Genomic DNA, 24,617 nt, shown 5'->3' on the forward strand with positions numbered 1-24,617 from the left:
ACATAAAGATGACAAAATGAATGAATGATTATGCATATATCCCCGCCCCCGCCCAACACACACATAAATGTGACACAATTAATTGATCTTCGTGCTTTGAGAATGCCATTGAAACCCTAAGGTTGTCTTTGGAATAAAGATAATTCTAGGGGCAGATCCTATGTTTTCTGGCATGGTGAGTTTAGCCTATATTGACTTAATTTTTAAAAAAAAGGTGAGTTAAAGCCTGTGTCAGACCTTCTGCCGCTTCAATCTCTAAATAAAAATCATCCTTGGCTCTCATCTGTTGAGAAAGGCATGGTTTCATTAGAAGTCAAATGTATTACAATAGTGTATAGTCAGAACTGAGCATCGCATGGCAAAATTCAACTTTTCCCTCTCTTAGCTATCTCACATACCCATGTGAACAGTCAGGTTCAGGCAGGATGTTTTCCTAACACTCGGCATGCAGCTAATATGCCTGGAGACCTTGAAGCAGCGTCTCAAAGAGATACTACGCTTACTTTCATTTTCCCCCTTTGCCTTCTCCCATCTCCCCAGTTCATAGCAGTAGTCATCGAATGCAGCGACCCCAAAGCTGCTTTTTCAGCAGGCAACTGGACTTTTTCCTTTGAGGACCTTTTGCTTTTCATCCAAGAAGCTTCTTCAGCTCTGACAGGATGGAGGGGAATGGAGACAGCTTGCAGACAGCAGGTCAGACAGCTAGTGAAACACAAGGAAACCTAAGATGGAAGCTGACAGTTTAGCCTACTGGATACGGGGAAGATCAATGGTTTGCTTCAGATCTTGGAAAGAAAGTGTGTCTGGCTTTTGTCTCTTTGAGAGTCATCTTCTCTGTATTTTTGTCTGTGCAGGTAGTCCTCAACTTAAAACAGTTTGCCTTGTAACTCTTCCAAATACAGCAGCATTGAAAAAAGTGACCTTGTTCTGACCCAAACCTGGTTCCAAGAGAGCAAACACAAGACAAAGGCAGCAGCACAGCCTTTTAATGTTTCATCTACGAATCCTGTTTCTTCACAGATAAAAGGCTGCTTCCAACTAATTACCTCGGACAAGAAAGAGCCTTGCCAAGCTTTTGCAAGGCTGCCAAGAACAACGGATAAAGTTCCTAAACAATAAATCAAAGAGTCTCCAAGCACCAAGTCAGATATTCCTAATGTCCACTAGGCTCGAGTATCAAACTTCTTTGCCTTCTACAAAGAACTCCCGTTTCTTGGCTGACTTTTATCTTCTCAGAGAGGGGCCATTCCCTTCCAACCTTACTCCCGAGTCACCCATGCTGCTGCAGCTGCTCTTTCCTTCGAGCAGTCCTGTGCGCACATGCACAGGCTCCTCAGGCTCCTCTTCATCACTGCTGCCAGCCTCTACAATCTCCGAAGGGAGCACTCCACTCCCTGATGGTCCTGGCCCCATCACTGCATCACACGCAGGCCCCTCATCTGAGTCCTCGCTCTCCGAGACCTCAGCCATCCGCACCTGCTGCCAGTGAACCACATCAGACCTATGACTATTTTTCACACTTATGACTATTGCAGCATCCCCAAGGTCACATGATTCATAATTGGATGCTTGACAATTGGTTCATATTTATGATGGTTGCAGGGTCCCGGGGGTATGGGGACACATATGACCATCTTTTGTGACCTGCCTGACAAAGTCAGTGGCGAAGCCAGATTCACTTAACAACCGTGTTACTAATTTAACCACTGCAGTGAGAACAAATGCAGCAAGAAAAGTTGTAAAATGGGACAAAACTCGATTTAATAGATTTCTCACTTAGCAACATAAATTGTGGGCTCAATTGTGATGTGTAAGTCGAGGACTGCCTGTACTTGGAGAAAATGTTCTGAGGATAGCAGGTGAGAAAATGCATACTGAGAGTTATCCTATAACCGTGATGCAGAACCTATGGCACCAATGTCGGAAGTGGCACACAGTGCCATCTCTCCAAGCACACCAGCCGTCACCCGTTGCTCTTCTGAGTTCCAGTGTACGCATGCACACTGGCCAGCTGGTCTTTGCACACACAGGAGCGGCAGAAGCTGGAAGAGCAACGGGTGATGACTGTCGTGCCCGGAGAGACGGCTCTATGTGCCACTTTTCCAGTTTCCGGCACTCCAGCATGCACACACCAGGGAGCTACCCTTCCGGTTTCTGGCGCTCCCACATGCACACACCAGGGGGTTACTCTTCTGGTTTCTGGTGCTCTCCTGCACGCACACGTGCCCCTGTTTTGCCACTCAGTGCCAGAAAGGTTTGCCAACATTGTCCTACAAGGACTGGTTCACATATTGTACTAACCTGCATTTTAGCCATAGTTGACTAAACCAGAATGGGCTAGGTCAGTACAATGTGCATTTTTATAAGCCACAATGGATAGGTTGGCAAAAACATGTTAAGGCAACCCTAAGCAACCTAGGTTAAGTCTAAATATTGTGTGAAGATTCTTTCCCTCTCTCTTTCTCTCTCTCTCTCTCACACACACACACATGCTTTCTTTTCTAACAGCACAAATTAGAAACCAACACTTCCTTTTTTCTGCTACTCAGAGCTCCAAAATAGGGAAACATGATCCATGGAGAACATGTCTTCTTCTGGGTGTTTGTGCATTTGGACTCTCCAATCCTGGAAAGTCTTTTGATACTGATACATGCTAGACTTCTTAATATCGTGCTAGCAAGACTGGTCCCCAACCACTTCTCCAAGAGACAACAGACACTAGAGACATCTTGCATAACATCTATTTATGCATCTTAAATTGGATCTTAAATGTCTATGGAGATTCTCAAGTCATCCAGGTTGTGGTTGTCTTGAAAAAAGGGACTTTTTTCCAAGAGGCAACTGGACTTCCTGGTTTTTCTTTGAAGACGTGTTGCTTCTCATCCAGCCAGAGCTGAAGAAGCTTCTTGGATGAGAAGTGAAACATCTTCAAAGAAAAAACCAGAAAGTCCAGTTGCCTCTTGGGGGAAAAAAAAGCACCTTTGGGATAAACCGGATCTTCTAAATATGAAGGTACAACTTTGAGCTTCCATCACCCAAATTTCTGATTCTCAACAGAGGCTGGAGTGAAAATCAACATGTTTATTCCCTAGACAGACCAAATAATATATGGGGAATGCTGATTCAGTGCAAGATCAAAGCTTTCAATTTAAAAGGACACTTTTCCAAATCAAACCAGAAGTGAATTCCAGAACTCCCCTTTTTTCCCTGTAACTCAGCCATTAATAGATAAAACCACGGTATCACAATCTAGGGTGCCACTGAAATGGGTAATGCAGTAGCAATACGGCCCTCAAGCTATGTGAATTTCTCATTGGGGACTCATCTGTAGTTTTGGTCTTGTCTTACAACATCCTACTAACCATTTTGTTGAAGATATGAACATCAGCCTCCCCTTTACCCACCACAGAAGAATCTCCAGCTTCCTTTTCTTTCCATGCTTCCAAAGTGGTGTTATACAGCTCTTCACGTAAGTTGTGCTGTCCAGTTTGTCTGAAATACAACATGCTGAACTAGAGGCCCCTTTGAAGAAGGATAGTAGCTCATGTGGTTAAGATGCAGGGTTGGAAGTTAACAAGGCCATATTCAAGGCCTGAGTGCTGCCATTGGGTGGGGTGAGCTCCTGTCCTTTGCTCCAGCCAAGGCCATAAAAGGAGCTGTGATGACCCAGGGTGGGATACAAAATAAACACAGTCACAAAAAACAGGTGAAGCCCCTTTTATTCCTTCACTTTGCTTTCAAGCTCCAAATATCCTTGACTGGAGACAAAAAACTCCCACACAAGCAGTTACAAGAAGGAGGAAATGCCGTTTAAATTATAAAGAGTAAAAAACAACACAAGCCAGGCAAGATAAGGGCTTGAAAACTTCCACAGATATCAGAATACATTGGGAAGGATGCCAAAGTCAGAGAGGAACCATAAACTAGAGATATTTCCACACTTTGTTTCCAGTGTTCACCTGTACGCAAGGTCCGTCCTCTTATTCAGTTGTCACAGCTGCAGCCCATGAAGAGGATCAAGGCCTCCTCCTGAGTAGACCACATCTCTCCCTGATCCTCTCCTCCCTGCATGCCCTAGGATGGAGAGGGGATGGGCCTGGGTCCTCCTCTGACTGCCCAGCTGGCCTCTGTCTTTTACCAGCCTCCTCCACAACCACCGGAGCCACCCTTCCACTCTCTGTCAGCTGTTCCTCCTCTCCCTCAGAGTCAGTCTTCACCAGAAGCATGACAGGAGCCCCCAACTGGAAATTCCCTGGGCAACAGTAATGTCACCAGCTAATCCATTCAACCCAGATGTACCTCAGTGCTTCTGACAAGAATGCCATGTGATAATCTTTGTTCCCTGTAGCTACCTGAACCTGCCAACCCTCTGGCTCCTGGCCAATGACTTTCAGGGCCATTTGTTTTGGGGAAGTGAGAAAACTGGGTTTTTCTACTGGGTCACAAGGCTATTTCTCCCATTCTCTGACCAACCCTGAAAGTCAGGAGAAGGAGGAGGAGAATCTTTTGAGTGGCAGTCCTGGCACTTGTGGATCTGCTGCTGCTAGTGACTGGCACCAAAGGAGGCGTTTTCCATCCTGTCTCATTTGTGGTGGAATCCGATTGTGAGGAGGAGGTGGGGGCGTGGGTGGGGCGTCTTTTCCAAGGTGCTAAGAGGCGAATCGGTCTTGGTATGCAGAAGGAATCCTCCCTAAACCTTCACATATCTGATAATTTTGCAAAACGTGCTTTAGTCTGGCAAGATTCCTGCCTAGGAGCGCGCAGCAGTGAAGAAACTACTCAGCAATTTGAGGTGTGGTTCTTGATTCCTTGTGCCTGACACATTGCTTCTTTTGCAGACAGCGATAGTATATTCTCTCTCCCTCTCTCGCTCGCACACAAAAATACCATCTGCTTAGTTGTAAGAGTTGAAATTGAGGTCAGCACTTCTTTAAGCTGGCACAGTTTCTTGCCAGTTCCCACTCTGGATGACAGTGACATTTTTACTGCTGAGGTTCAAAAGAGCCCTGAATTTTGCACTCAAGATCCTTCAGATCAGAGGAAAAAGGGGAATCAAAAGCTTTCATTATCTTGCCCCTGTGTGGCTTTCACCCAGACACCAAGGCCTGGGTTGTTCCATGTTAACATCCCTTTTGGTTATACTCTAAAAACAAAATCAAAGCAAATTATAACATTGGGATAAGGGATCTTTTCTTCCCTGAAATAAACCTTAATATCACAGGAAGAAAGGTCACATAATTAGAAATTTGGATGTCTTTTTTGTTACCATTCCCTACCCTATACCTCCAGCTGTACGTAGCATCGACACAGCTGGAGGATGGCTAAAACAACGGAGATCAAAAGATCTGTTCTGATTTCTTTTTTTAACTAGGGCATTTTGGCCTAAACAAAAGCACACATGGAGAGCTAATGCTTAATCTCTGTCATATTGGTTTTCAGCCTGTAATATTTTATTTAACATTATGCTTTATCTGTTGCATACATTTTGAGCCAGTCAGTCTCTCTCTCATTTGACACAACTTATAGATTAACTGCTTCTCCTGTACCCACTACAGAAGCCCAGGTTACAGTTGCCGGATTCAGTAAAAATAAAAATGACTGCCACTCCGGATCCGGATAACACTGAAGCTAAGTCTTTCGTTATACATAATGTGGATTAAGATGGCATTATCCACACATTTGGTCACTTCCTGACTGCCATCTGCTCCATTCGCCAGTCTCTCTGGAACAGTTTGCCACAAGCTGCGTGTTAAAAGCAAGTAATATAAATCCTCTCCTTGATCTGTTGAAAACTCTTAAAAACTGAACTCTTTTGCAGGGGGCTTACAATGTTGACCTGGATGTGGCTATCTTTATTATCATGTTAATGCTATTATATTGGGACAAGATATTCCGTTGCTAAACAAGGCAGTTGTTGAGTTGTGCCCCAATGTTTTGACCTTTTTTCGGCTACAGTTGTTAAGTGAATCACTGCAGTGGTAAATGAATGATTTAGTTGTTAAACAAATCCGCTTCCCCCATTGACTTTGATAGATTATTCTGCTTGAGGCTGGACTAGTAGACTTCCAAAGTCCCTTCTAGTTGTAGTCTATTCTATTCAAATGGTGATCACATGACCTTCGGATGCTGCAAGCATCGTAAATACATCAGAGGTGTTATTCAGCAGGTTCTGACCAGTTCTGGAGAACCGGTAGCAGAAAATTTGAGTAGTTTGGAGAACCCACAAATCCCACCTCTGACTGGCCCTGCCCCCATCTATTCTCTGCCTCCTGAGTTCCGGCTGATTGGCTGAATCTTCTTTTGTTGCCCTGCACAGGAGAATGGAGCTGAAAAGCAGGTTAGTGGGGTGGGGAGCACCGGTGGGATTCAAATATTTTTACCACCGGTTCGGTGGGCATGGCTTGGTGGTCGTGCTTTGTGCATGTGCACACACTTTGCTTGCGCATGCCAAATGCACACTTTACGCAGACGCAAAGTGTTAAGTCTGGGCGGTGGGTCCCAAGGAGAGACGAGACTCGAAATAGTGACAACAGCTCTTTATTAGGAAACCAGATACTGAGACAAGACTCCCAGCCGAGGCAGCTCCTTTTATAGAGCTGGCTGCGGCTAGGCAGCCTATGACATGCATTTGAGCTTGCCGCGCTTGGTTTTACCCAATCGCGGCAGCCGAATAAGAACCAATCAGAACGCTTAGTTTTGTCCAATCACGGCCCGGCTTTTCCGGACCAATAGGAATGCAGGCCTACAAGCCTGCTAGTATGGAACACAGAGGCATTCTACCTCACCTCCTGCAAGCCTGCACGATCCCAGTTGCTTCAGCAGCTGCCGCGCAGCACTCTTCTGTGCTGCGCAAAGCAGCTGTGCTTCAAATTCAGTGGATAAAGGTGAATACGGGAGGCCAGGCGGGCAGTTGAACCCAACTTCAGAGTGGTGGAGAGAACTGGTTCAGTCTCTGATGCTCATCCCTGCTACCAGCTCGACAGAACCGGGTCAAACCGTTAGAATACCACCACTGGTGTGGAGGGAATGGGGATTTTAGAATATCCTTCCCCTGCCACACCCACCAGGCCACACCCACCAAGCCACACCACGTCCACCAAGCCATGCTCACAGAACCGGTAGTAAAAAATTTTTGAATCCCACTACTGAAGTATATGCTGAATTTTGTAAATGCATGTGGCTGAGTTTCAATCACATGACTATGGGGATGTTGAGAGCATTTAAAGTGTGAGGACCAGTTGTCAGTCACTTTCTTCCAGTGCCACTTATAACTTTGAATGATTGCTAAATGAATGGCTGTAAATCGAGGAATATATGCAGTTGCTGTAAAAATCCATCATGGGTTTAGTCATCCTTTCCCTCAAATTTGGACCAAGCATCTCATCCACAGCATTATTTTTTTTAAAGCAGCTGATGTAGCAGCTTGAAATGTGTGACCACTGAGTCAAAAGTGACAATATCGTGGAAATACACAACCCATCTTGGAGCAGACAAGTGCCATGTGAAAGATAGCAATAGCACTTAGATTTAGTGTTGTGGTCTGTCAGTGGCCTGTGGAGCTGGCAGCAGAATTGGACAGTGGGGAGGAACATGGGCCACTCCTGGAGCCTGAGGAAGGCTCGGACGAGAGATCTGCATCCGATGCAGAGATGCGGCCTGGCCATCTGAGAGTTATGTGCTGACTCCGGACCCTCCAGAGTCTGACATCAGCAAGGCAGAAGAACAGGGAGAGCTGGCTTCCAGTGTGCATTTGCACAGAGCTGCCAGAAGGCAAGAACAGTTAAGACAAAAGGGGTGACTTGGGAGTAAGGTAGACATAAAGGAGGAGCAAAGGGACCTGAGCCTCTGCAGGAAGCAACTTTGTTCGTTCTGGTCAGTTTAAAATCTGTGTTGACTTTGTGCTCTGTTTGGCCTTGTACAGCTAATTAGCAATTTAGTTGTTGGCAGCATTTCAAGGGAGATAAAGGTGGGTGCTTATCAGCCTTATCCCGAAAGATTGTGGTAAACTTCTGTTGGGCTATTCATAAACTGTTTGGGACTCATTATGGGCTGTGAATGCATATAATTCACAGCTGTTGAAATAATAATAAAAAAGAGTTTTGGGAACAGCATGTGATTGTTACTGTCTCAGGAAGCCTTGGTCAGAACACTTATATACCACTTCACAGTGCTTTACAGCCCACTCTAAGTGATTTACAAAGTCCGTCTATTGCCCCCAAACAACCTGGGTCCTCATTTTACTGACTTGGGAAGGATGGAAAGCTGAGTCAACTTTGAATCGGTCAGGATCGAACTGCCGAACTGCAGGCAGCCAGCAGTCAGCAGAAGTGCTTTCTACCCACTGCACCACCATGGCTCTTTTATTAATCCAAACTTAATATTTCTTGCAACTATACAACAATATCCATAGTTAACATGATTTGATACATTATTTTACAAAGTGGCAGCATTGTAAAGTTTTAAACTGTAAAAGTTTTTAATTCATTTATTTATATCTTGACTTTATTGTTTGTACACATAACTCAAAACACACTTGATACTCCCTCCTCCTCCTATTTTCCCCTCAACAACAACCCTGTGAGGTGGATTGGGTTGAGAGACAGTATATGGACCAAGGTCACCCAACTGGCTTTTGTGGCTCAGGTGGAATTTGAACTCATGGTTTCTCCCATTTTCTAGCTTGGTGCTTGAACCACTAGACCAGATTGGCATCTTTCCCTCCATACGAACAATGCCATGCTGGAAGGGAAACATCTCTGGTTCATTCCCCAAAGGCTCTCAGAGATGCTTTAAATGTTTTAATTCACAATCAACTGCTCAGAGGGATGCTGAACATTAAAAGGGCGGGTTGGAAAGTTTTCCTTTCGCTCAGAAACGGGTTACCTACATTTCAGACGTTGCGATGTGTCAGCTGTGGGAGCGAAACAAGAGTTCAGATCAACGAAAGCCAGCTCTCACCGAGATTTTTGTATTAGAAAGCAAGCTGACATCGGGGGCATTTATGTACTTTACCTCTGAATAATTTAGGCAGCTAGCAATGCCCATTTTGTTCCTCTGCGCTCTTAAAAGCACTCAGGATGTGCATCCATTTGGCCTCCTTCCAGAACATAGCTTTTGATGGGTATCATTTGTTCTGCTTGAAGGTTGGTTTTCATTATGGCTGGAATTTGATCCTCTCTAAAATGGATTCACATGCCATCTTTAGAGCTTGCACATGAGAAAGAGTGACGTGTAGACCTTCTACTGATGCACTTAAGCAATATTTGTTTCTAGACATAATGGGTTTAACCAGACTACACGGTATCATTATAAGGATTATTTGCTTTTTCACTGTACTGAAAACTCCCCTCTTTATTTTACTGAGTGAGTGCCAGACTTTTGCCTTCAAGATCCGTCTTGAAGGAGCCATCCAAATTTTTATTTAAATATCTTCTGCTGTCTCTGGTTTTAAAAAAAAGGAGATAGTTTAGCTGTGTATTATATGGGGAAGGCAAAAGAAGACAGGAGTTGTACAATTTAAATGCAATTTGGAAGGGGGATTTTTTAAGGCACAACGTTCAAAGGTAGAGGAGTTTTACGGATTAGCATCTCACATGAGGAAAGACATACATTCCTCCGAATTATTTGAAATGGTGTTTCTAAGTGTTGGCAATTTTAAGATGTGTGGACTTCAATTCCCAGAATTCCCCAGCCAACATTGGAGAATTCTGGGAGTTGAAGTCCACATATATTTAAATAATAAGGGTTAAAAACACTGGTTTGGAAAATGGATGGAGCTGCTCAATTCAATGATAACTATAAGCAGTGTACTTCACATTTTAAAAAAATGTAGTACAGATGATAGTCCTCAACTTACAACAGTTCGTTTAGCGACCATTCAAAGTTACATTGGTACTGAAAAAAGTGTCTTATTTTTCACAGTTACAACCATTGCAGCATTCCCCATAATCATGTGATCAAAATTCAGATGCTTGGCAACTGGTTCATACTTATGACCATTGCTGTTTCCCAAGGTCATGTGATCAACTCTTGCAACCGTTTGTCAAAGTCAATGAGGAAGCCAGATTCACTTAACAAGTGGGTTACAAAACTTATCAGCTGCAGTGATTCACTTAACAACTGTGGCAAGAAAGGTCGTAAAATGGGGCAAAACTCACCTATCAAATGTCTCACTTAACAACAGAAATTTTGGGCTCAAATATGGCTGTAACTGAAGGACTACTTGTAATAACATTACAATAACAACCAAAAATGAGAAGCAAAAGCTGTGACATCACGGGGACCTCCCAAATTGTGCCTTGGTTCTGATTGGAAATAACCCCTCTCCCCACTACAGAACCAATGGTACCAAATCTCCAGTTCCATGTTCAGTGATGCCCCAGTTCCAGGATGCCATAAAGTGCAGACACTGGGAAAGGACTTTGACTTGATCACCTGGTTTGTTTAGGCTGAAGATATGCATCTGGTTATCACTAATCTAGTTAAAGAAGGGACTTAATTCTGCCTGGAGGAAGAAGTGGAAGCGGGAAAACAATTGCACAGCCATGGCAAGATAGAAAACGTGCAAAAGAGACCCCCAGGGCAGCCCTCAGTGACTTCGTTGTCCTTAAATGGGGCTGTTGTGAATTTGGACAGATTTTTTTAGTACTAATATATCCCATAACAATAACATAGAATTCCTGGAATCCATTTCTTGACTCAGCCTACCTTGAGAACAGATAATACTGGTGATACTTTAAGCAATACCAACCGATGACCTCACTCAGCAACTTCATATGGATTTAAAGCGGAGAGTGTAGAGACTTCAGATACCCGAGATTGGCGCCAATGCTGAAAACCCGAGGCTGTATCTGCATAACCATTCTGTCTTCCCTTCCCCTTCCTTCTGATTATCGGACACCAATATATAAGTATGTGTGTGTTTTCTTAAGTTTTCGCGGGTATTTATATGTATGGTATTCAGTTCTCTTCGGGTATTTTCCCACATCATTATAGTTGTGCTTTTAAAGTTGTAGTCATCTGCCATCATCAGATGAACACAATACACAAGCCTGATGATATATATATATATCCCATGTAAGTACCCGCGAAAACTTAAGAATATATATATGTGTGTGTGTGTGTGTGTCTTTGGTTATTCGGGTTTTCTCCCGCGTAAAATTGGAAGTATATTGGCAACATTTCGGCAGAATCTCATCTGCCATCATCAGGCTTCTGTATAATGTTTGTCTGTGAGTCAGACTTCCACAGCCGTTTCTGTTTTAAATTTGGTGCTAGCCTACTGCTGTGCCAGAATGGTTTTTTCTTCATCCTGATTGGTTGGGAGTCTTGGTCTGTGTTTATTGGTCTTGGAGTTTTCTGTGTTCTGCTTGATTGGTGTTTCTAATATCTTCTGTTTGTTTTGTAGCATTTTTTTGTCTTGATTGGCTGGCAACATTGTGTTTGCTGTATTGGAGGCTTTTAGTGCGGCTTGGCTCCGAGTAAATGGACGGCTATCATTTATTAGGAAGCTAGGTTTCATCTGGGTGCCTGGTAGGGGTGTATTTGAGCTGGAGGTATCAGGGGGAGTCTGTTTGTGCCCAGGTGTTTGCCTGGCTTGTGGTGTGGATATTTTTTTGTTTGAGAGTGCAGGCTTCCAGATAATTGACAGTCTGGTGGAGTCATCTCTTCTATTCATGCTTTCAGGTCTTTTTTCAATCTCTATGGCTTCTCTGATAATTCTGTAGCTGGGGTTTTCTACTGTGGCTAGGGTTTTGGTGCCATTGAAGTCGACCCCTACCAGGCACCCAGATGAAACCTAGCTTCCTGATAAATGATAGCCGTCCGTTTACTTGGAGCCAAGCCGCACTAAAAGCCTCCAATACAGGAAACACAATGTTGCCAGCCGATCAAGACAAAAAAAGACAAACACTATATAGAAGCCTGATGATGGCAGATAAGATTATGCCATAACGTTGCCTAGATACTTCGAATCTTACGCGGGAGAAAACCCGAACAACTAAAGATCCATATATATATATATATATATATATATATATATATATATATATATATATATATATATGTGTGTGTGTGTGTGTGTGTGTGTGTGTGTGTGTGTGTGAAATTGACAATTTCAGTTAATCTTTTGGGTGAACAAAAAGCAATAGAAGTGCAAAGTAATGTAGTTATGTGCTCCATTCAGGACAGGCATTATTTTATCCATATTTATTTTATTCTGGAAGACTTATTATTACATTTATGGATGATCCCATTTTTTTCTTTACAGTATACACCAGCGGTTTGGAAATTTAACAGAAATACTGCAGAACAGATAATGTATATTATTTCAAAACATTTTCTGAGAATACAAGATTAGTTGACTATCCCTTTTCTATATAAGGATTAGAAAAATACAGGTAGTCTTACAACTTTTCATTTAGTGACCTTTCAAAAGTGCAGTGGTACTGAAACAAGTGACTTATGACCATTTTTCACACTTATGACTGCAACAAATGAAATGTAGCATTTCTAGCCTGAATATAAAATAAAGCCAGTTTTGACTGATATATGAGAGATCAATTCTTGTGGAATTTGTTTTTTCTTTCCTTCCTTCCTTCCTTCCTTCCTTCCTTCCTTCCTTCCTTCCTTCCTTCCTTCCTTCCTTCCTTCCTTCCTTTAAAAAAAAACCCAGAAGGCATATGAATACTGTCATTTCCCTCCCAGATTCAAAATGGTGGGGTTCACATTTGACATTACAGTACAGTTTATAACATCAGTGGGTTTTCTAAATCAAAACAGGATGGATGTTACATATTTTCCATCATGGCTCATATTCTTCAACGTACTTCATTTTTAGGAGGAATTCAAAATAATAGCTGGATATTCAGAATATGTTAAGCCATTATGCGGGTGGTTTGGTTTGTGTCCTGTGTTGTGTAAATTTAACCAAAGTTGGATTTGTTGGAAGAATTATTCTTCTGGGTTCAGTTCCAAGTAGGGAAAAAGACACTGGAAACATGGAGGCTGTTTGGAAAGATGGTTTAATAGTGCACAGGACCACATGGTTTGAAGCTCCAAAGTGAAAAGGGACGATCACATGCTTCAAGATGTTGGGTGAAGGAAAAGAAGAAGGAAAGAGCTGATATGCTGAGAATGCAATTGTTTTATACCCTCTGTTGGGATTTAAATTGGAGCTTGTATTATGATTGGTTGTCAGACTCCCATGAGGCCATGCAGGGGCAACTCTGTAGGCTGTTCTGAGTCCCAGGCTTGGTTGACCCTTGCTGGATGATGATGTAATGAAAGGGCTTTGGGCAATTCCTATTATAGTTCTACCTGAAGAAGATCTTTGTTATGTAAAATAGACTGGCCTAGGCCAGAGTAATGGTCCATTAGCAAAGGTGGGGGGACTGAGTTTCTGCCTCTCTGAGTTTCTACTATTCTTTTTAGGGGAAATGTTTCTGCCTTTTTTTGTATATCCTAAAATATTTCATTTTCCTAGGAGAAGAGGTGGGTTTTAACTTCCAACAGATTATTCTAGAAAACACAAGTGGTTTATTCTCACAGCATACCAACACCATTTTTTCTCTCCTTCTGTTCAATTTTATCTGATTCTTGAAGATGGTGTCATTGAGGGAATGGGATGGCCTGGAAGAGGGACAAGCTGTAGGTACCTGAAAGTCTACAGATGAAAGTCTTGCAACGAAGCCATGATGCTAAGCAAGCCGGCCACTTCGGGTTCCTAAAAACCTTACACCTGACCAAACGACAATTCTGGTGGCCAGGCATGGAAAAGGACATAGAGAACTATGTAAAAAGTAGCATTGTGTGACTCATTGGTGGGATTCAATTTTTTTTACTCCCGGTTCTGTGGGCATGGCTTGGTGGGCATGGCAGGGGAAGGATACTGTAAAATCTCCATTCCCTCCCCACCCCACTAGCCTGCTTTCCAGCTCTGTTCTCCTGTGCAGGGCAACCAAAGAAGACCCAGCCAGTCAGCTGGGACTCGGGAGGCAGAGAATAGATGGAGACAGGGCCAATCAGAGGTGGTATTTGCCAGTTCTCTGAACCCCTCAAAATTTCTGCTACCGGTTCTCCAGAACTGGTCAGAACCTGGTGAATACCACCTCTGCTGTATGTGCTTCCATGAAATGGAGACCAGGGAAGATCTCGGGATTGTTACAGCAAGTGGCTGAGCCAACTCAGCCTTGGGAAAAAATAACTATGGACTTCACAGTAAAACTCCCAGAAAGTGGGGGGAATACTGTTGAAAAGCTGACAAAATGCCTTTCTTCTGAGGATTCGATTTTCCCACTGGGAGAGCTCCGGTGCAAGGATACAGACAACTGCTTGAAAGCTGGATCTTTTTATGTTTCAGGAAGGCAAGAGATAGCAAGAAGTCTGCATTCCTGGGCTAGCTAGCTTTGTATGATAAGTCCCCTGATTTTTATACCCTTTTTTCTCATTTTGTGTGTGTGTGCTTGTGTTTGTATTTTTTAATGTTTTAAATCCTGTCAGGGGTTGTCTTCATTTCGGCCGGAGGGTAAACTCCGCGGGGTGCAGAAGGCAAACTTTGCTGGGTGGTTTGATTGGGTTATCGGTTTCATCCTAATCTTTTTTTTGCTTAATGGTTTCTTATATTAGTTTTGTGGCAATCTCCTGTCTGTCTCCTTTGCAATATATTTTGTGTCTTTTGTCTGTTTGTTTTGCTGATTTGGCATGTCTTGTGTTTGTAAGGGTTTTCTTTTCTTGTTTCCCTAGCTTTCTTAATTACTTGGCTTTTGTCTAGGGGGCTTCTTTCAATACCTTTTATTAAATTTCTTTTCCTATGCAAGTTTGTTTTATGGCTGCTGGCCTGATGTTCCCCTCGGGCTTTTCCTGCTTGGGTGTCACCACTGTCCTCGTGAAGTTCCCTTTCCACAATACTATAATCTGGACTGTAGTTGATTTGTTCTCTAAGCAAGCTCACTTCGTAGCCTGCCCGAGCCTCCCGTCAGCCCAGTGCCCTACATTAAGACTTGTAGGAAGTTAGCACCCACCCTTCTCCTAGAAAAATGAAATATCCTGGGAAATATTAAAAAGGCCGAATATTTCCTCTAAAGAGTAGAAACTTACCTCAGAAGTAGAAACTCACCCCCACCTTGTTAATGGGTGGGCCATTAAGGCCTGGGCCAGAATACTTTACATAACAAAGATCTCCAGGTAAAGCTATAGCAGTTGCCAAAAGCCCTTTTCAGTGCATCATCATCCAGCAAGGCCCAACCAAGCCTGGAACTCAGGACAGCCTACAGAGTGGCCCCTGCAAGGCCTCATGGGAGTCTGACAACCAATCAGAATACAAGCTCCAATTCAAATCCCAACAAAGGTTATAAAACCCAGGCACTCTCAGCACCTCAGCCCTTCTTTCTTGATCTCTTCTTTCACCTTGAAGCATGTGATCATCCTTTTCACTCTGGAGCGTCAAGCCATGTGTTCCTCCTGTCCACCATTAAACCTTCCAAACAGCCTCCATGTTTCCAATGTCTTTTCCCCCACTTGGAACTGAACCCAGAAGGATATTTCTTCCAACATACTGAACAAGTCCCTATAGTTTTCTTGACGAAGTTTATCAGAAGTGGTTTACCACTGCATCCTTCCTAGAGCTAAGCAACAGACCCAAGGTCCCCCAGCTGGCGTTGTGCCCAAGGTGGGAGTAGAACTCATGGTCTCCCAGTTGCTAGCTTGAGGCCTTAGCCCTAACACCAAACTGACTCTCATACCAACATCTGAAAGGATTAGTACAGGTAGCCCTTGATATACAACCACGTATTTTTTCTTGCTAAGTGAGATAGTTAAGTGAGTTTTGCTTCATTTTACAACTTTTCTTGCCACAGGTTGTTAAGCAAATCACTGCTGTTAAGTTAGTAACACAGTTGTCAAGTCCATCTGGATTCTATTAACTTGGCTTGTCAGAAGGTTGTCAAAAGGGCATCACATGACCCCAGATTCCTGCGACCGTCATAAATATGAACCGGGCATCTGAATTTTGATCATGTGAAATTAGGGATGTTGCAACAGTCATAAATGTGAGAAACTGTCATAAGTCACTTTTTTCAGTTCCGTTGTAAGTTTGGTTGCTAAACAAACTGCTATAAGTAGAGGACTACATCTTCCACACAAGGGAAGCAAGTAAAAGTGGATTGTATTGTGCTTGTGTATAAATTTCTAGGTTCTTTAAAGTTTATGATAGACAGAAGTTCAAGATATAACCAGCTTAGGAGCTGTGGCTGAGTCAATATATTGGTTATGTTAATTTGTGATTGAATTATTTTTACCTCTGCTGCTCTTTTTTTGTCTGCAGTTTTTAATACTTTCTTTTTCTCTGAATATTGTTCAGGTAGGTGGCAGAAGGATGGGTGGGTGGATGGAAGGAATCAGTGCAAATGGAAAAAAATGCATTCCTGTAATTAATTATGTGCATTGTCTGAGAGCAGAGGGATTTCCACGATGAAAAAAATTAACAATTTCATCTCCAACACTGCCAGCTTAATGAGGATGACAACGATGATGATGAGGCAAATGGGGATCTTCAGAAACAAACTTTAGCTAATCTAATTATAAATTTGAACTGAACTGCAAGCAGCATATTCAGGGGAAACATAAACAGATGGGCAAAATTAGGGAAAAATACAAAGTCTCCATTATTTCGTTTATGAAGAGTCTCAGTCACCCAGGTCATGGTTATCCCGAAGGTTTTCAAGAGGCAACTGGACTTCAGCTCAAGAACTTCTTGGATGAGAAGTGAAACGTCTTTAAAGAAAAACCAAAAAGTTCAGTTGCCTCTTGCAAAGGCATCTTTGGGATGAGCCCCATTATTTCATTTCTACTCTCTCAAAATGATTTTGAATTAAAAAAATTAAATGAATTTTGCATGCAAATTGCAGAAGTACGGCTTTTGCTCGAAAAAACAAACTAACCCGGGGACACTTAGCATTCTGCTGCTACTCGCCAGTCGTTCGGATTTTCTAACCCAGTTTTGGCAATTTTAGTTCTAGGGTGGCGGTCGAAGCTTACGGCGCCTTGCGGTAGATCCCTGCATTTCGCGCCATATTAAACAATATTATTTGCTATGAACGGCAGCGACTTAAGCGGAGACAATAAACAGACGGTTAGAAAACTCAGATAAGAAGGGCTAGACTTGAAAAGCAACTCTATGGCAATACTCTCTAGCCTGGCGTTTCCCCTCTCTATGATCTTTCCCCCCCTGCGTCTTTCATTGGTTCTGGGACAAGCGGGGTGCAAAGGTAGGACCGTTTACTCTCCCTTCTTCCAGGACTCGAATGGTCCAATCAAGAGAAGGAAGGCTTTTAAACGGCAGCGGAGTGGACGAATGGAAACCTTTCCTGCCGAGAGAGGTGGGGCGCGCCCAGAAAGAGCGATCGCCCGCCTTCGCCTTTAGGGTGCCCGGAGGAGGAGGGGGAGGAGGGGGGGTGCAAGGAAGGTAATTTGCCCCCATCTCCTTTTCTGATTTTTTTTTTTAGCTGAGGACCCCGCTTCCCCGGCTTCCCCGGAGTTTAATCGGGAAAGGGCCGCTGAGACTTTAAGGCTTAAACGGCCATGCCTCTTTTATTTAAAAAAAAAGTTGGCTGCCATATAAGGTGGGGGGAAAAAACCAGGAATTGGGGGCACCGCCAAAGTAGGAGAAAGGAGTAATGCAAGGAAGGGAAAACGGCGATTCGGGTGTAATAAAGCGCGGCGGGGCGGGTTTCCACTCTGCAGGAGAATTAAAGTCCTTTCTTTCAATTGCAAGATGGAACAAACTCAGTTGCTGGAGTGGGATGGAGAAAGCGACTCCCAGGACAGGTCTGATGGTGCAGGGGAGACCCCTAAGCCGGTGGGGCGCCTGCATCTGCTGAGCAGCAAGTACGGCCCCGAGAAAGGTAAGGCCTTCTGGAGCTGCCTTTGCTTCCTGAGAGCTACAGGTGCGCTGGTGGCTTCCAGGTTTGTGGATTTCCAGGTTTGTGTGAATTCTACCGTGTCGTGCAGTATTTACGCAATATCGGGTTTTCAATTCAATTGTAGAGGATGGGAAGGGGTGTGTGTTTGTGTTTTATTTTTATGGCTATAATGTACACTGAAGATGGCATTTAATTTCGTTGTACGAGGTGCAGTGACAATAAAAAGTAAACTAAAACTAAACTGATTACAAGAAACAATGGTTGGAAACTAATCAAGGAGAGAAGCAACCTGGAATTAAGGAGAAACTTGCTAACAGGGAGGACAGTTAACCAGTGGAACAGCTTTGCCTCCAGAAGTTGTAGGGGCTTCTCACTGGAGGTTTTAAAGAAAAGACTGGAGAGCTACTTGTCTAAAATATTACTATAGGGTCTCCTGCTTGAGTAGTGGGGTTGTACTAGTGACCTCCAAGTTTCCTTCCAACTCTATTCTGATTGATTGATCACTCCAGATTCATATTTACTGATATGGAAGTGTATTTTGCTGTAGAGTGGGACAACAAGCCATGGTCTGTAATAAGATATGTTACAATGTCGGCCTACAGTATGTTTGCTTGTTGCTATTTCCCATGAATGATGGGTTCTTGGTATTCTCTGTGTTTGCTTCACTTCCTGCAAATGTTTCATTACCAGCCTGCGTAACTTCATCAAGGTGTGGGGGAGTAGTTGTAGGCTGTTTACACGTGCTAGCCTTGATAGGGTATTATTTCTTCCTTGACTGTTTTTTGGATGGGACATTGCTTGGGGAAGGACTGATAATGAAATGTCTGCAATAAAACAAACAAGCTGAGAGCACCAAAGTCCCCTCATTTCAACCCTGAGCTACAAATATTCTCTTTTATCTGAATGATGTTTCTTCTTTGATTGGTCTTTGATTGATTGTTTCTCTGGAGCCTCTTGCTTATCTGGGTGTTGGCTAATTGGCATGTGATAAGAGGAAGTGATGAGGGGTTTGGGATAATTGCTCCTAGCCTTGAACTGGCTTCCTTTCCTGAAAGGGTTTGTAGTGAGAGTTTACAGATTTCAGGGTGTTTCTTAAATGGTTGATTCCTCAAAGTGCTTTTGCCTCTAAGAAGTCTCTGGGATTTTTGATCTGGCTTGGTGCAAGATGTTGACAGCTTCCCCGATGGAAATGTATGTTTGAAAACAAAGGAGTTTTCATATCTTCCAACTCCCAGTTTTCATGGATGCGTTTTTCTGTATCTGCCCCCATTGAAATAACACTTAGTTTTCTTGGCCTGTTGGCTTTTGAGTATGGTTGGGATCTTTTGGATAAATTCTTGTGGCTATTGTGGTGCCAGGGAATGTACTAGTTTAAGAGTTGTTTTTCATGTATGGCAGAGATCTTTTTCATGGACTGTGTAGTTGGTTTCGTGGATAATTACATTTTGAGGAACCCAAAGGTGCTTTTTTTCCAAGAGGCAACTGGACTTTCTGGTTTTTTTTTGAAGACATTTTTCTTCTCATCCAAGAAGCTTCTTCAGCTCTGTCTGGGTGGTGGGGAATGGAAGGATTTATATTCCTTGCAGACAGCTGGTCATATGCATTCTTTAAGCTGACCAGATGCCTGCAGTTTTCTTGATGATATTTTTGAAAATGGTTTGCCCTAGCCCTCTTGTTCTAGGGAGGAGAGTGACTGGCCCAAAGTCACCCAGCTGGCTTCTATGTCCAAATCAAGATTAAAACTCATAGTTCCCTAGATTCTATTTTAGCACCTTGACTTAGATCAAGCTGGCCCTCATTTCTGCATGGCTGGCTCTGTTATTCCATGAAAAAACCATTCTGGCACAGCAGTAGGCTAGCCCCAAATTTAAAACAGAAACCGCTGTGAAAGCCTGACTCACAGAACAACACTATACAGAAGCCTGATGGTATTCAGCTTTGTTCAGATATTTTCCCACGTCATTATAGTTGTGCTTTTAAAGTTGTAGCAACGTTTTGGCAGAAACTCATCTGCCATCATCAGGTTTCTGTACTGTGTTCGTCTGTGAGTCAGGCTTTCACAGCCCTTTCTGTTTTAAATTTGGGGCTAGCCTACTGCTGTGCCAGAATGGTTTTTTCTTCATCCTGATTGGTTGGGAGTCTTGGTCTGTGTTTATTAGTCTTAGAGTTTTCTGTGTTCTGCTTGATTGGTGTTTCTAATATCTTCTGTCTGTTTTGTGGCTTTTTTTGTCTTGATTGGCTGGCAACATTGTGTTTCCTGTATTGGCAACACTGTGTTTCCTATATTTCCTGTGTTTCCTGTATATAATATACATACATATATATATATATATATACATACACACACATACATACATATACGTATACGTATACATATACATACACACACACACACACACATATATATATATATGCGGCATTCAGCTTTGTTCGGGTATTTTCCCACGTCATTGTAGTTGTGCTTTTAAAGTTGTAGCAACGTTTCAGCAGAATCTCATCTGCCATCAGGCATACAGAAGCCTGATGATGGCAGATGAGATTCTGCTGAAACGTCACTACAACTTTAAAAGCACAACTACAATGACGTGGGAAAATACCCGAACAAAGCTGAATGCCATACATGTAAGAACCTGTGAAAACTTAAGAAAACATATATACATATATATGTATACATATACATATACATACACACACACACACACACACACATATATATATATATAGGGGTGGGATTCTACCAGTTGGCACCTATTCTCTAGAACCAGTTGTTAACATTCTAAGCAGTTTGGAGAACTGGTTGTTAGAAGAAATTACTGGCCTAATCCTGTAAGGAGGGCAGGAAGGAAACATTCTGGTGTTGCTTACAGAAACTGCCTCTCCATTAGCCCTTATTATATTCTTGGCAGGACTAGACTTCCTGTCTCTGGAACTCTTCTGGAGTTTTTTTTCCTCTCCTTTGCTGGTACTTTGCTTGTGTGGAGTGACCATTCAAAGGTACAATGGCACTGACAAAAGTGACTTATGACCATTTTTCACACTTACGACTGTTGCAGCATCCCCCCAGTCATGAAAGGCCAGGGGTGGAGATGGGTGCCTCAATGTGAGTGATATTGAGTTGGCCACACCCAGCCAATAACATGACCACCAAGTCATGTCCACCCGGTCACATGACCACAAGCCATGCCCACCAACTAAACCACACCCACAGAACCGGTTGTTAAAATATTTGAATCCCACCCCTGTATATATATATGTGTGTGTGTATGTGTTTGTGCGCACACCCTCATGTACGATTTTCATAACTACTCAATTTGAATATCATTGATTTTCCTCGGGTTATTCACTTGATTTAACCACATGCTTAAGTAAAACTGTGTTTCTGGGGCAACCATGAAAGAAGGGATATTGGCATTGGGGGTGAGTGGGGGGAATCAACAAAGTCAAGATGGCGGCCACAACCAAATCAAAGCGCCGCCCCCTGTTTATATTTATTGTGATGCAATTTTAAAAGGGGGTGGGCTTTTGGTCACATGGTTGTGGCTGTCATCTTGAACGTTTTGTTTGACACTCCGACACGGAAGTAAAACAGATTCAACCAAAGTAGATATTCTTCACGTATATTTTCTCTGTTTCTAGATTTCTGGATCTACCCTGGCGAGAACACCATTGGCCGCTTGGAAAGCTGTCATGTCTGTTTGCCTGCTAATTCTGTTTCCAAAACGCACGCGATGATCGAGGTGCTCTCTGCCAAGGGGCCCCACCTTTTGTACGATCAGGGCAGCTTGAACCGCACTCGGCGCCAGCGGATTACTTTGATCCCTCAGGTCCGGTACAGCCTCCAGGATGGAGACACCTTGCTCTTTGCGGACATGGGATGCCAGTACTTCATCCTGGTCCCGGATACCGATTGCAACTCCCCCAATGACTCCATGGCGGTGCCACCGACCCAGGAAAGAGTAGAGGCCAGTGCGCTAGCCATTGAGGAAACACCTGCACCTGGCAGGAGAATAGGTTGTGGGCAAGTTCTGGTCCAGGACTCCGACAAGGAAGAGGAAGGGGAGGAAGTGATCAATGGGAGAGGAAGCTACCTGCACCACGCCTCAAAAGAGGGTAAGGAAGTCGGTGTTCAGACTGGGGGCTCTATGACCACAGCGTTTGCTTTGTGACTGCTTGGTTGTAAGATTGGGTCAGTTATATTATTTAGCATATGCCAAACTAATGGGTCGGTCACATGGTGATCTGCTTTACAACCGTCACAACTTAAGTCTGTATTTGCCAAGCTCAAGGTACGGTCATAAGTCAATGACTTATATTTTGAGAGAAGGGCAGCTGTATGTTATTGTTAGTTGCGAAGTCGTATCCGCGAAGTCGTGTCCGATCCATCGCGACTCCTGGACAACGTTCCTCCAGGCCTTCTTGTCCTCTACCAAGGCCCAGAGTCCATGTAAGTTCATGGCAACTGCTTCAGTGACTCCATCCAGCCACCTCATTCTCTTCCCTCCCCTTCTTCCATTGCCCTCAATCTTTTCCAGCGTTACGGTCTTCTCCAGTGAATCCTTCCTCCTCATGAGGAGGCCAAAGTCTTTGAGTTTCATCTTCAGGATCCGGCTTTCTAAAGAGCAGTCAAGGTTGATCTCCTGACCAGTTTGATCACCTTGCAGTCCAAGGGACTTGCAGGCAGCCAAATACATTGATTCCAATTAATTTTTCACCAAAAAAGACCAATCAACATGCATTTTCCCAATAACGTTAAGAAACGTATAGAAAGGCAGTTGATATGGGATGAAATTTTCCTGTGGAATATTTTATGGCATTCCCCCCCCTGTCCCCCCGCCGCTTTTTGAACATTGTTAAAGCGAAAAGAATAGAAAATGCCTTAATGCTGATATTTCTTATCTCCATCTTTACCAACAGAGTCTGTTTGTTCTAACAAGAACGGCACAGGAGAAGGACAAGCGAGTTTGGCTTCCTTTGGTGTATTTTCTCCTTCAACTACAGTGGTGCCTGAAAGGTAGGTCATCATGTCACAAATTCCTTGGGGTTCAAACTGGAATATTTTTGCGTTTTTCAAAAGGAGTGTAAGGCAAGAGTCATGCATCATGTTAAATTGTTACAACCATTATTTAGGGACTAAATAGCAGTTGGTTGGGTTCACACAACGCACTTGAACAAAGAACATGGAATAACAGGTTGGAAGGGAAATTAGAACTCTTCTAATCCAACCCCCTGCTTGAAGCAAGAGACCTTAGACCCGTGATGGCGAACCTATGGCACGCGTGCTGCAGGTGGCACGCAGAGCCATTTGTGCAGGCACGCAAACCCCAGCCAAACTTACCTGCACTGCGCATGCGCGTGCCTCCCAGCTGTTTTTCGGCTCGTTTTGAGGCTGTTTTTGCCCTCCTGGAGGCTTCTGCAGCCTCGGGAGGCCAAAAAATGGCCCTTCCGGAAATACTGGACGTGCCAAAACGGGCCTGTTTTTGGCCTCCCAAAGCTCTAGAAGCTTCCCTCGAGCGTCCAGGAGGGCGAAAACAGCCTCAAACAGGGCGAAAATCAGCTGGGAGGCATGCGAAGTGCAAGTAAGGGGGCGGGGTGTGTGTTGCGTGCGTGGGGGGAGGCGCATTGCATTGTGTGTACCCGTGTGTGCTGTCGTTTCGGCACACCACCACCAAAAGGTTCGCCATCACTGCCTTATACAATTTACACAAAATAGGTGTCCAATTTCTTCTCCGGTGTTGGAGCATCCACAACCTCTGGAGGCAAGCCAGAATTGCTTTCACAATCAGGAGTTTTCTCCTCAGTAGTATGCAGGTTTACCAGTTAAAGTGGTTTGATTGAGAGAAGAGGCTAAATTTAAGCCTGACAAAGCACATTACAACTTAGCATGTTGTGAACATGCCCTGAGTCTGTTGTGGGGAGAGTTAGATTAATCTGTGGAAGGATTAATCCACATCCCTCCAGGGTTAATACATCGTGGCATTTTTATTTTAACTTCCTTTGTAGTACTGGTAGTCCTCGACTTGCAACAGCTTATTTAGTGACCATTCAAAGTTACAACGGCTCTGAAGAAAGTGACTTATGATGACCGTTTTTCGCACACCATGACCGTCACAAGCACCCCCATAATCACGTGATCAAAAATTTGGAGGCTTTGCAAACAGACTTATATTTATGACGGTTGCAGCAGTGTCCTGGGGTCATGTGATCCGCTTTTGCGACCTTGCAAAAAGTCATAAAATGGAGCAAACAATGTTTCACTTAGTCGCCTAAATTTTGGGCTCAAATGTGGTTGTAAACCGAGGACTACCTCTATGTTTTTGATTAAGGCATGTAAGGATGGGCGGTGCGTGACTCTCTGGGTGTTTATTTTCAAGAGACACCCCTCCCCCTGCCCGAGGGAGATGGGTGGTTTGGAAAAAGGAAATCTTAATAAAATAAGGGCTATGTGAACCTTTTTGTTGTGGTGTACCGAAAGTGCACACAGGCTGGCACCCACAATGCAATGTGCCCTCCCGTGCATATTGCGCACAACACCCCCCTATCCCTTTACCTGCACTGCGCATGTGCGCGCCTCCCAGCTGATTTTCGGCCTTCCAGAGGCTCAAGGGAATTTTCTGCAGCCTCAGGAGGCTGAAAAACAGACTTTCTGGAAATACCGGAATGCCCGTTTTCAAATTCCGGAGGGCCTCTGGAGCCCGGGGG

The 24,617-nt window shown here is 43.7% G+C and overlaps 1 protein-coding gene and 1 long non-coding RNA gene across 6 annotated transcripts in view; both read left to right on the forward strand.

Moving 5' to 3' along the window:
• LOC148126775 (uncharacterized) overlaps positions 1-24,617 on the forward strand; it is a 279,119-nt gene that overhangs the window by 191,853 nt on the left and 62,649 nt on the right. The gene's annotated exons all lie outside the window — the stretch shown is intronic.
• MDC1 (mediator of DNA damage checkpoint 1) overlaps positions 17,258-24,617 on the forward strand; it is a 30,517-nt gene continuing 23,157 nt past the window's right edge. For 3 of the 5 annotated variants that reach the window (XM_087923380.1, XM_087923382.1, XM_026720405.2), the window contains exons 1-3: positions 17,752-17,900; positions 21,555-22,028; positions 22,833-22,929. In XM_087923380.1, coding sequence (XP_087779506.1) covers positions 17,771-17,900; positions 21,555-22,028; positions 22,833-22,929 — 701 coding nt within the window. In that variant the 5' untranslated portion in view covers positions 17,752-17,770. Of the gene's footprint in view, positions 17,462-17,751; positions 17,901-21,554; positions 22,029-22,832; positions 22,930-24,617 lie in introns of those variants that run through there. The other 2 variants (XM_087923381.1, XM_087923383.1) reach the window with 1 other exon arrangement.

The sequence above is a fragment of the Pseudonaja textilis genome, chromosome 2, assembly GCF_049901715.1.
Source record: "Pseudonaja textilis isolate UNSWEBS1 chromosome 2, rPseTex1.2, whole genome shotgun sequence".
Classification (NCBI taxonomy): domain Eukaryota; kingdom Metazoa; phylum Chordata; class Lepidosauria; order Squamata; family Elapidae; genus Pseudonaja; species Pseudonaja textilis.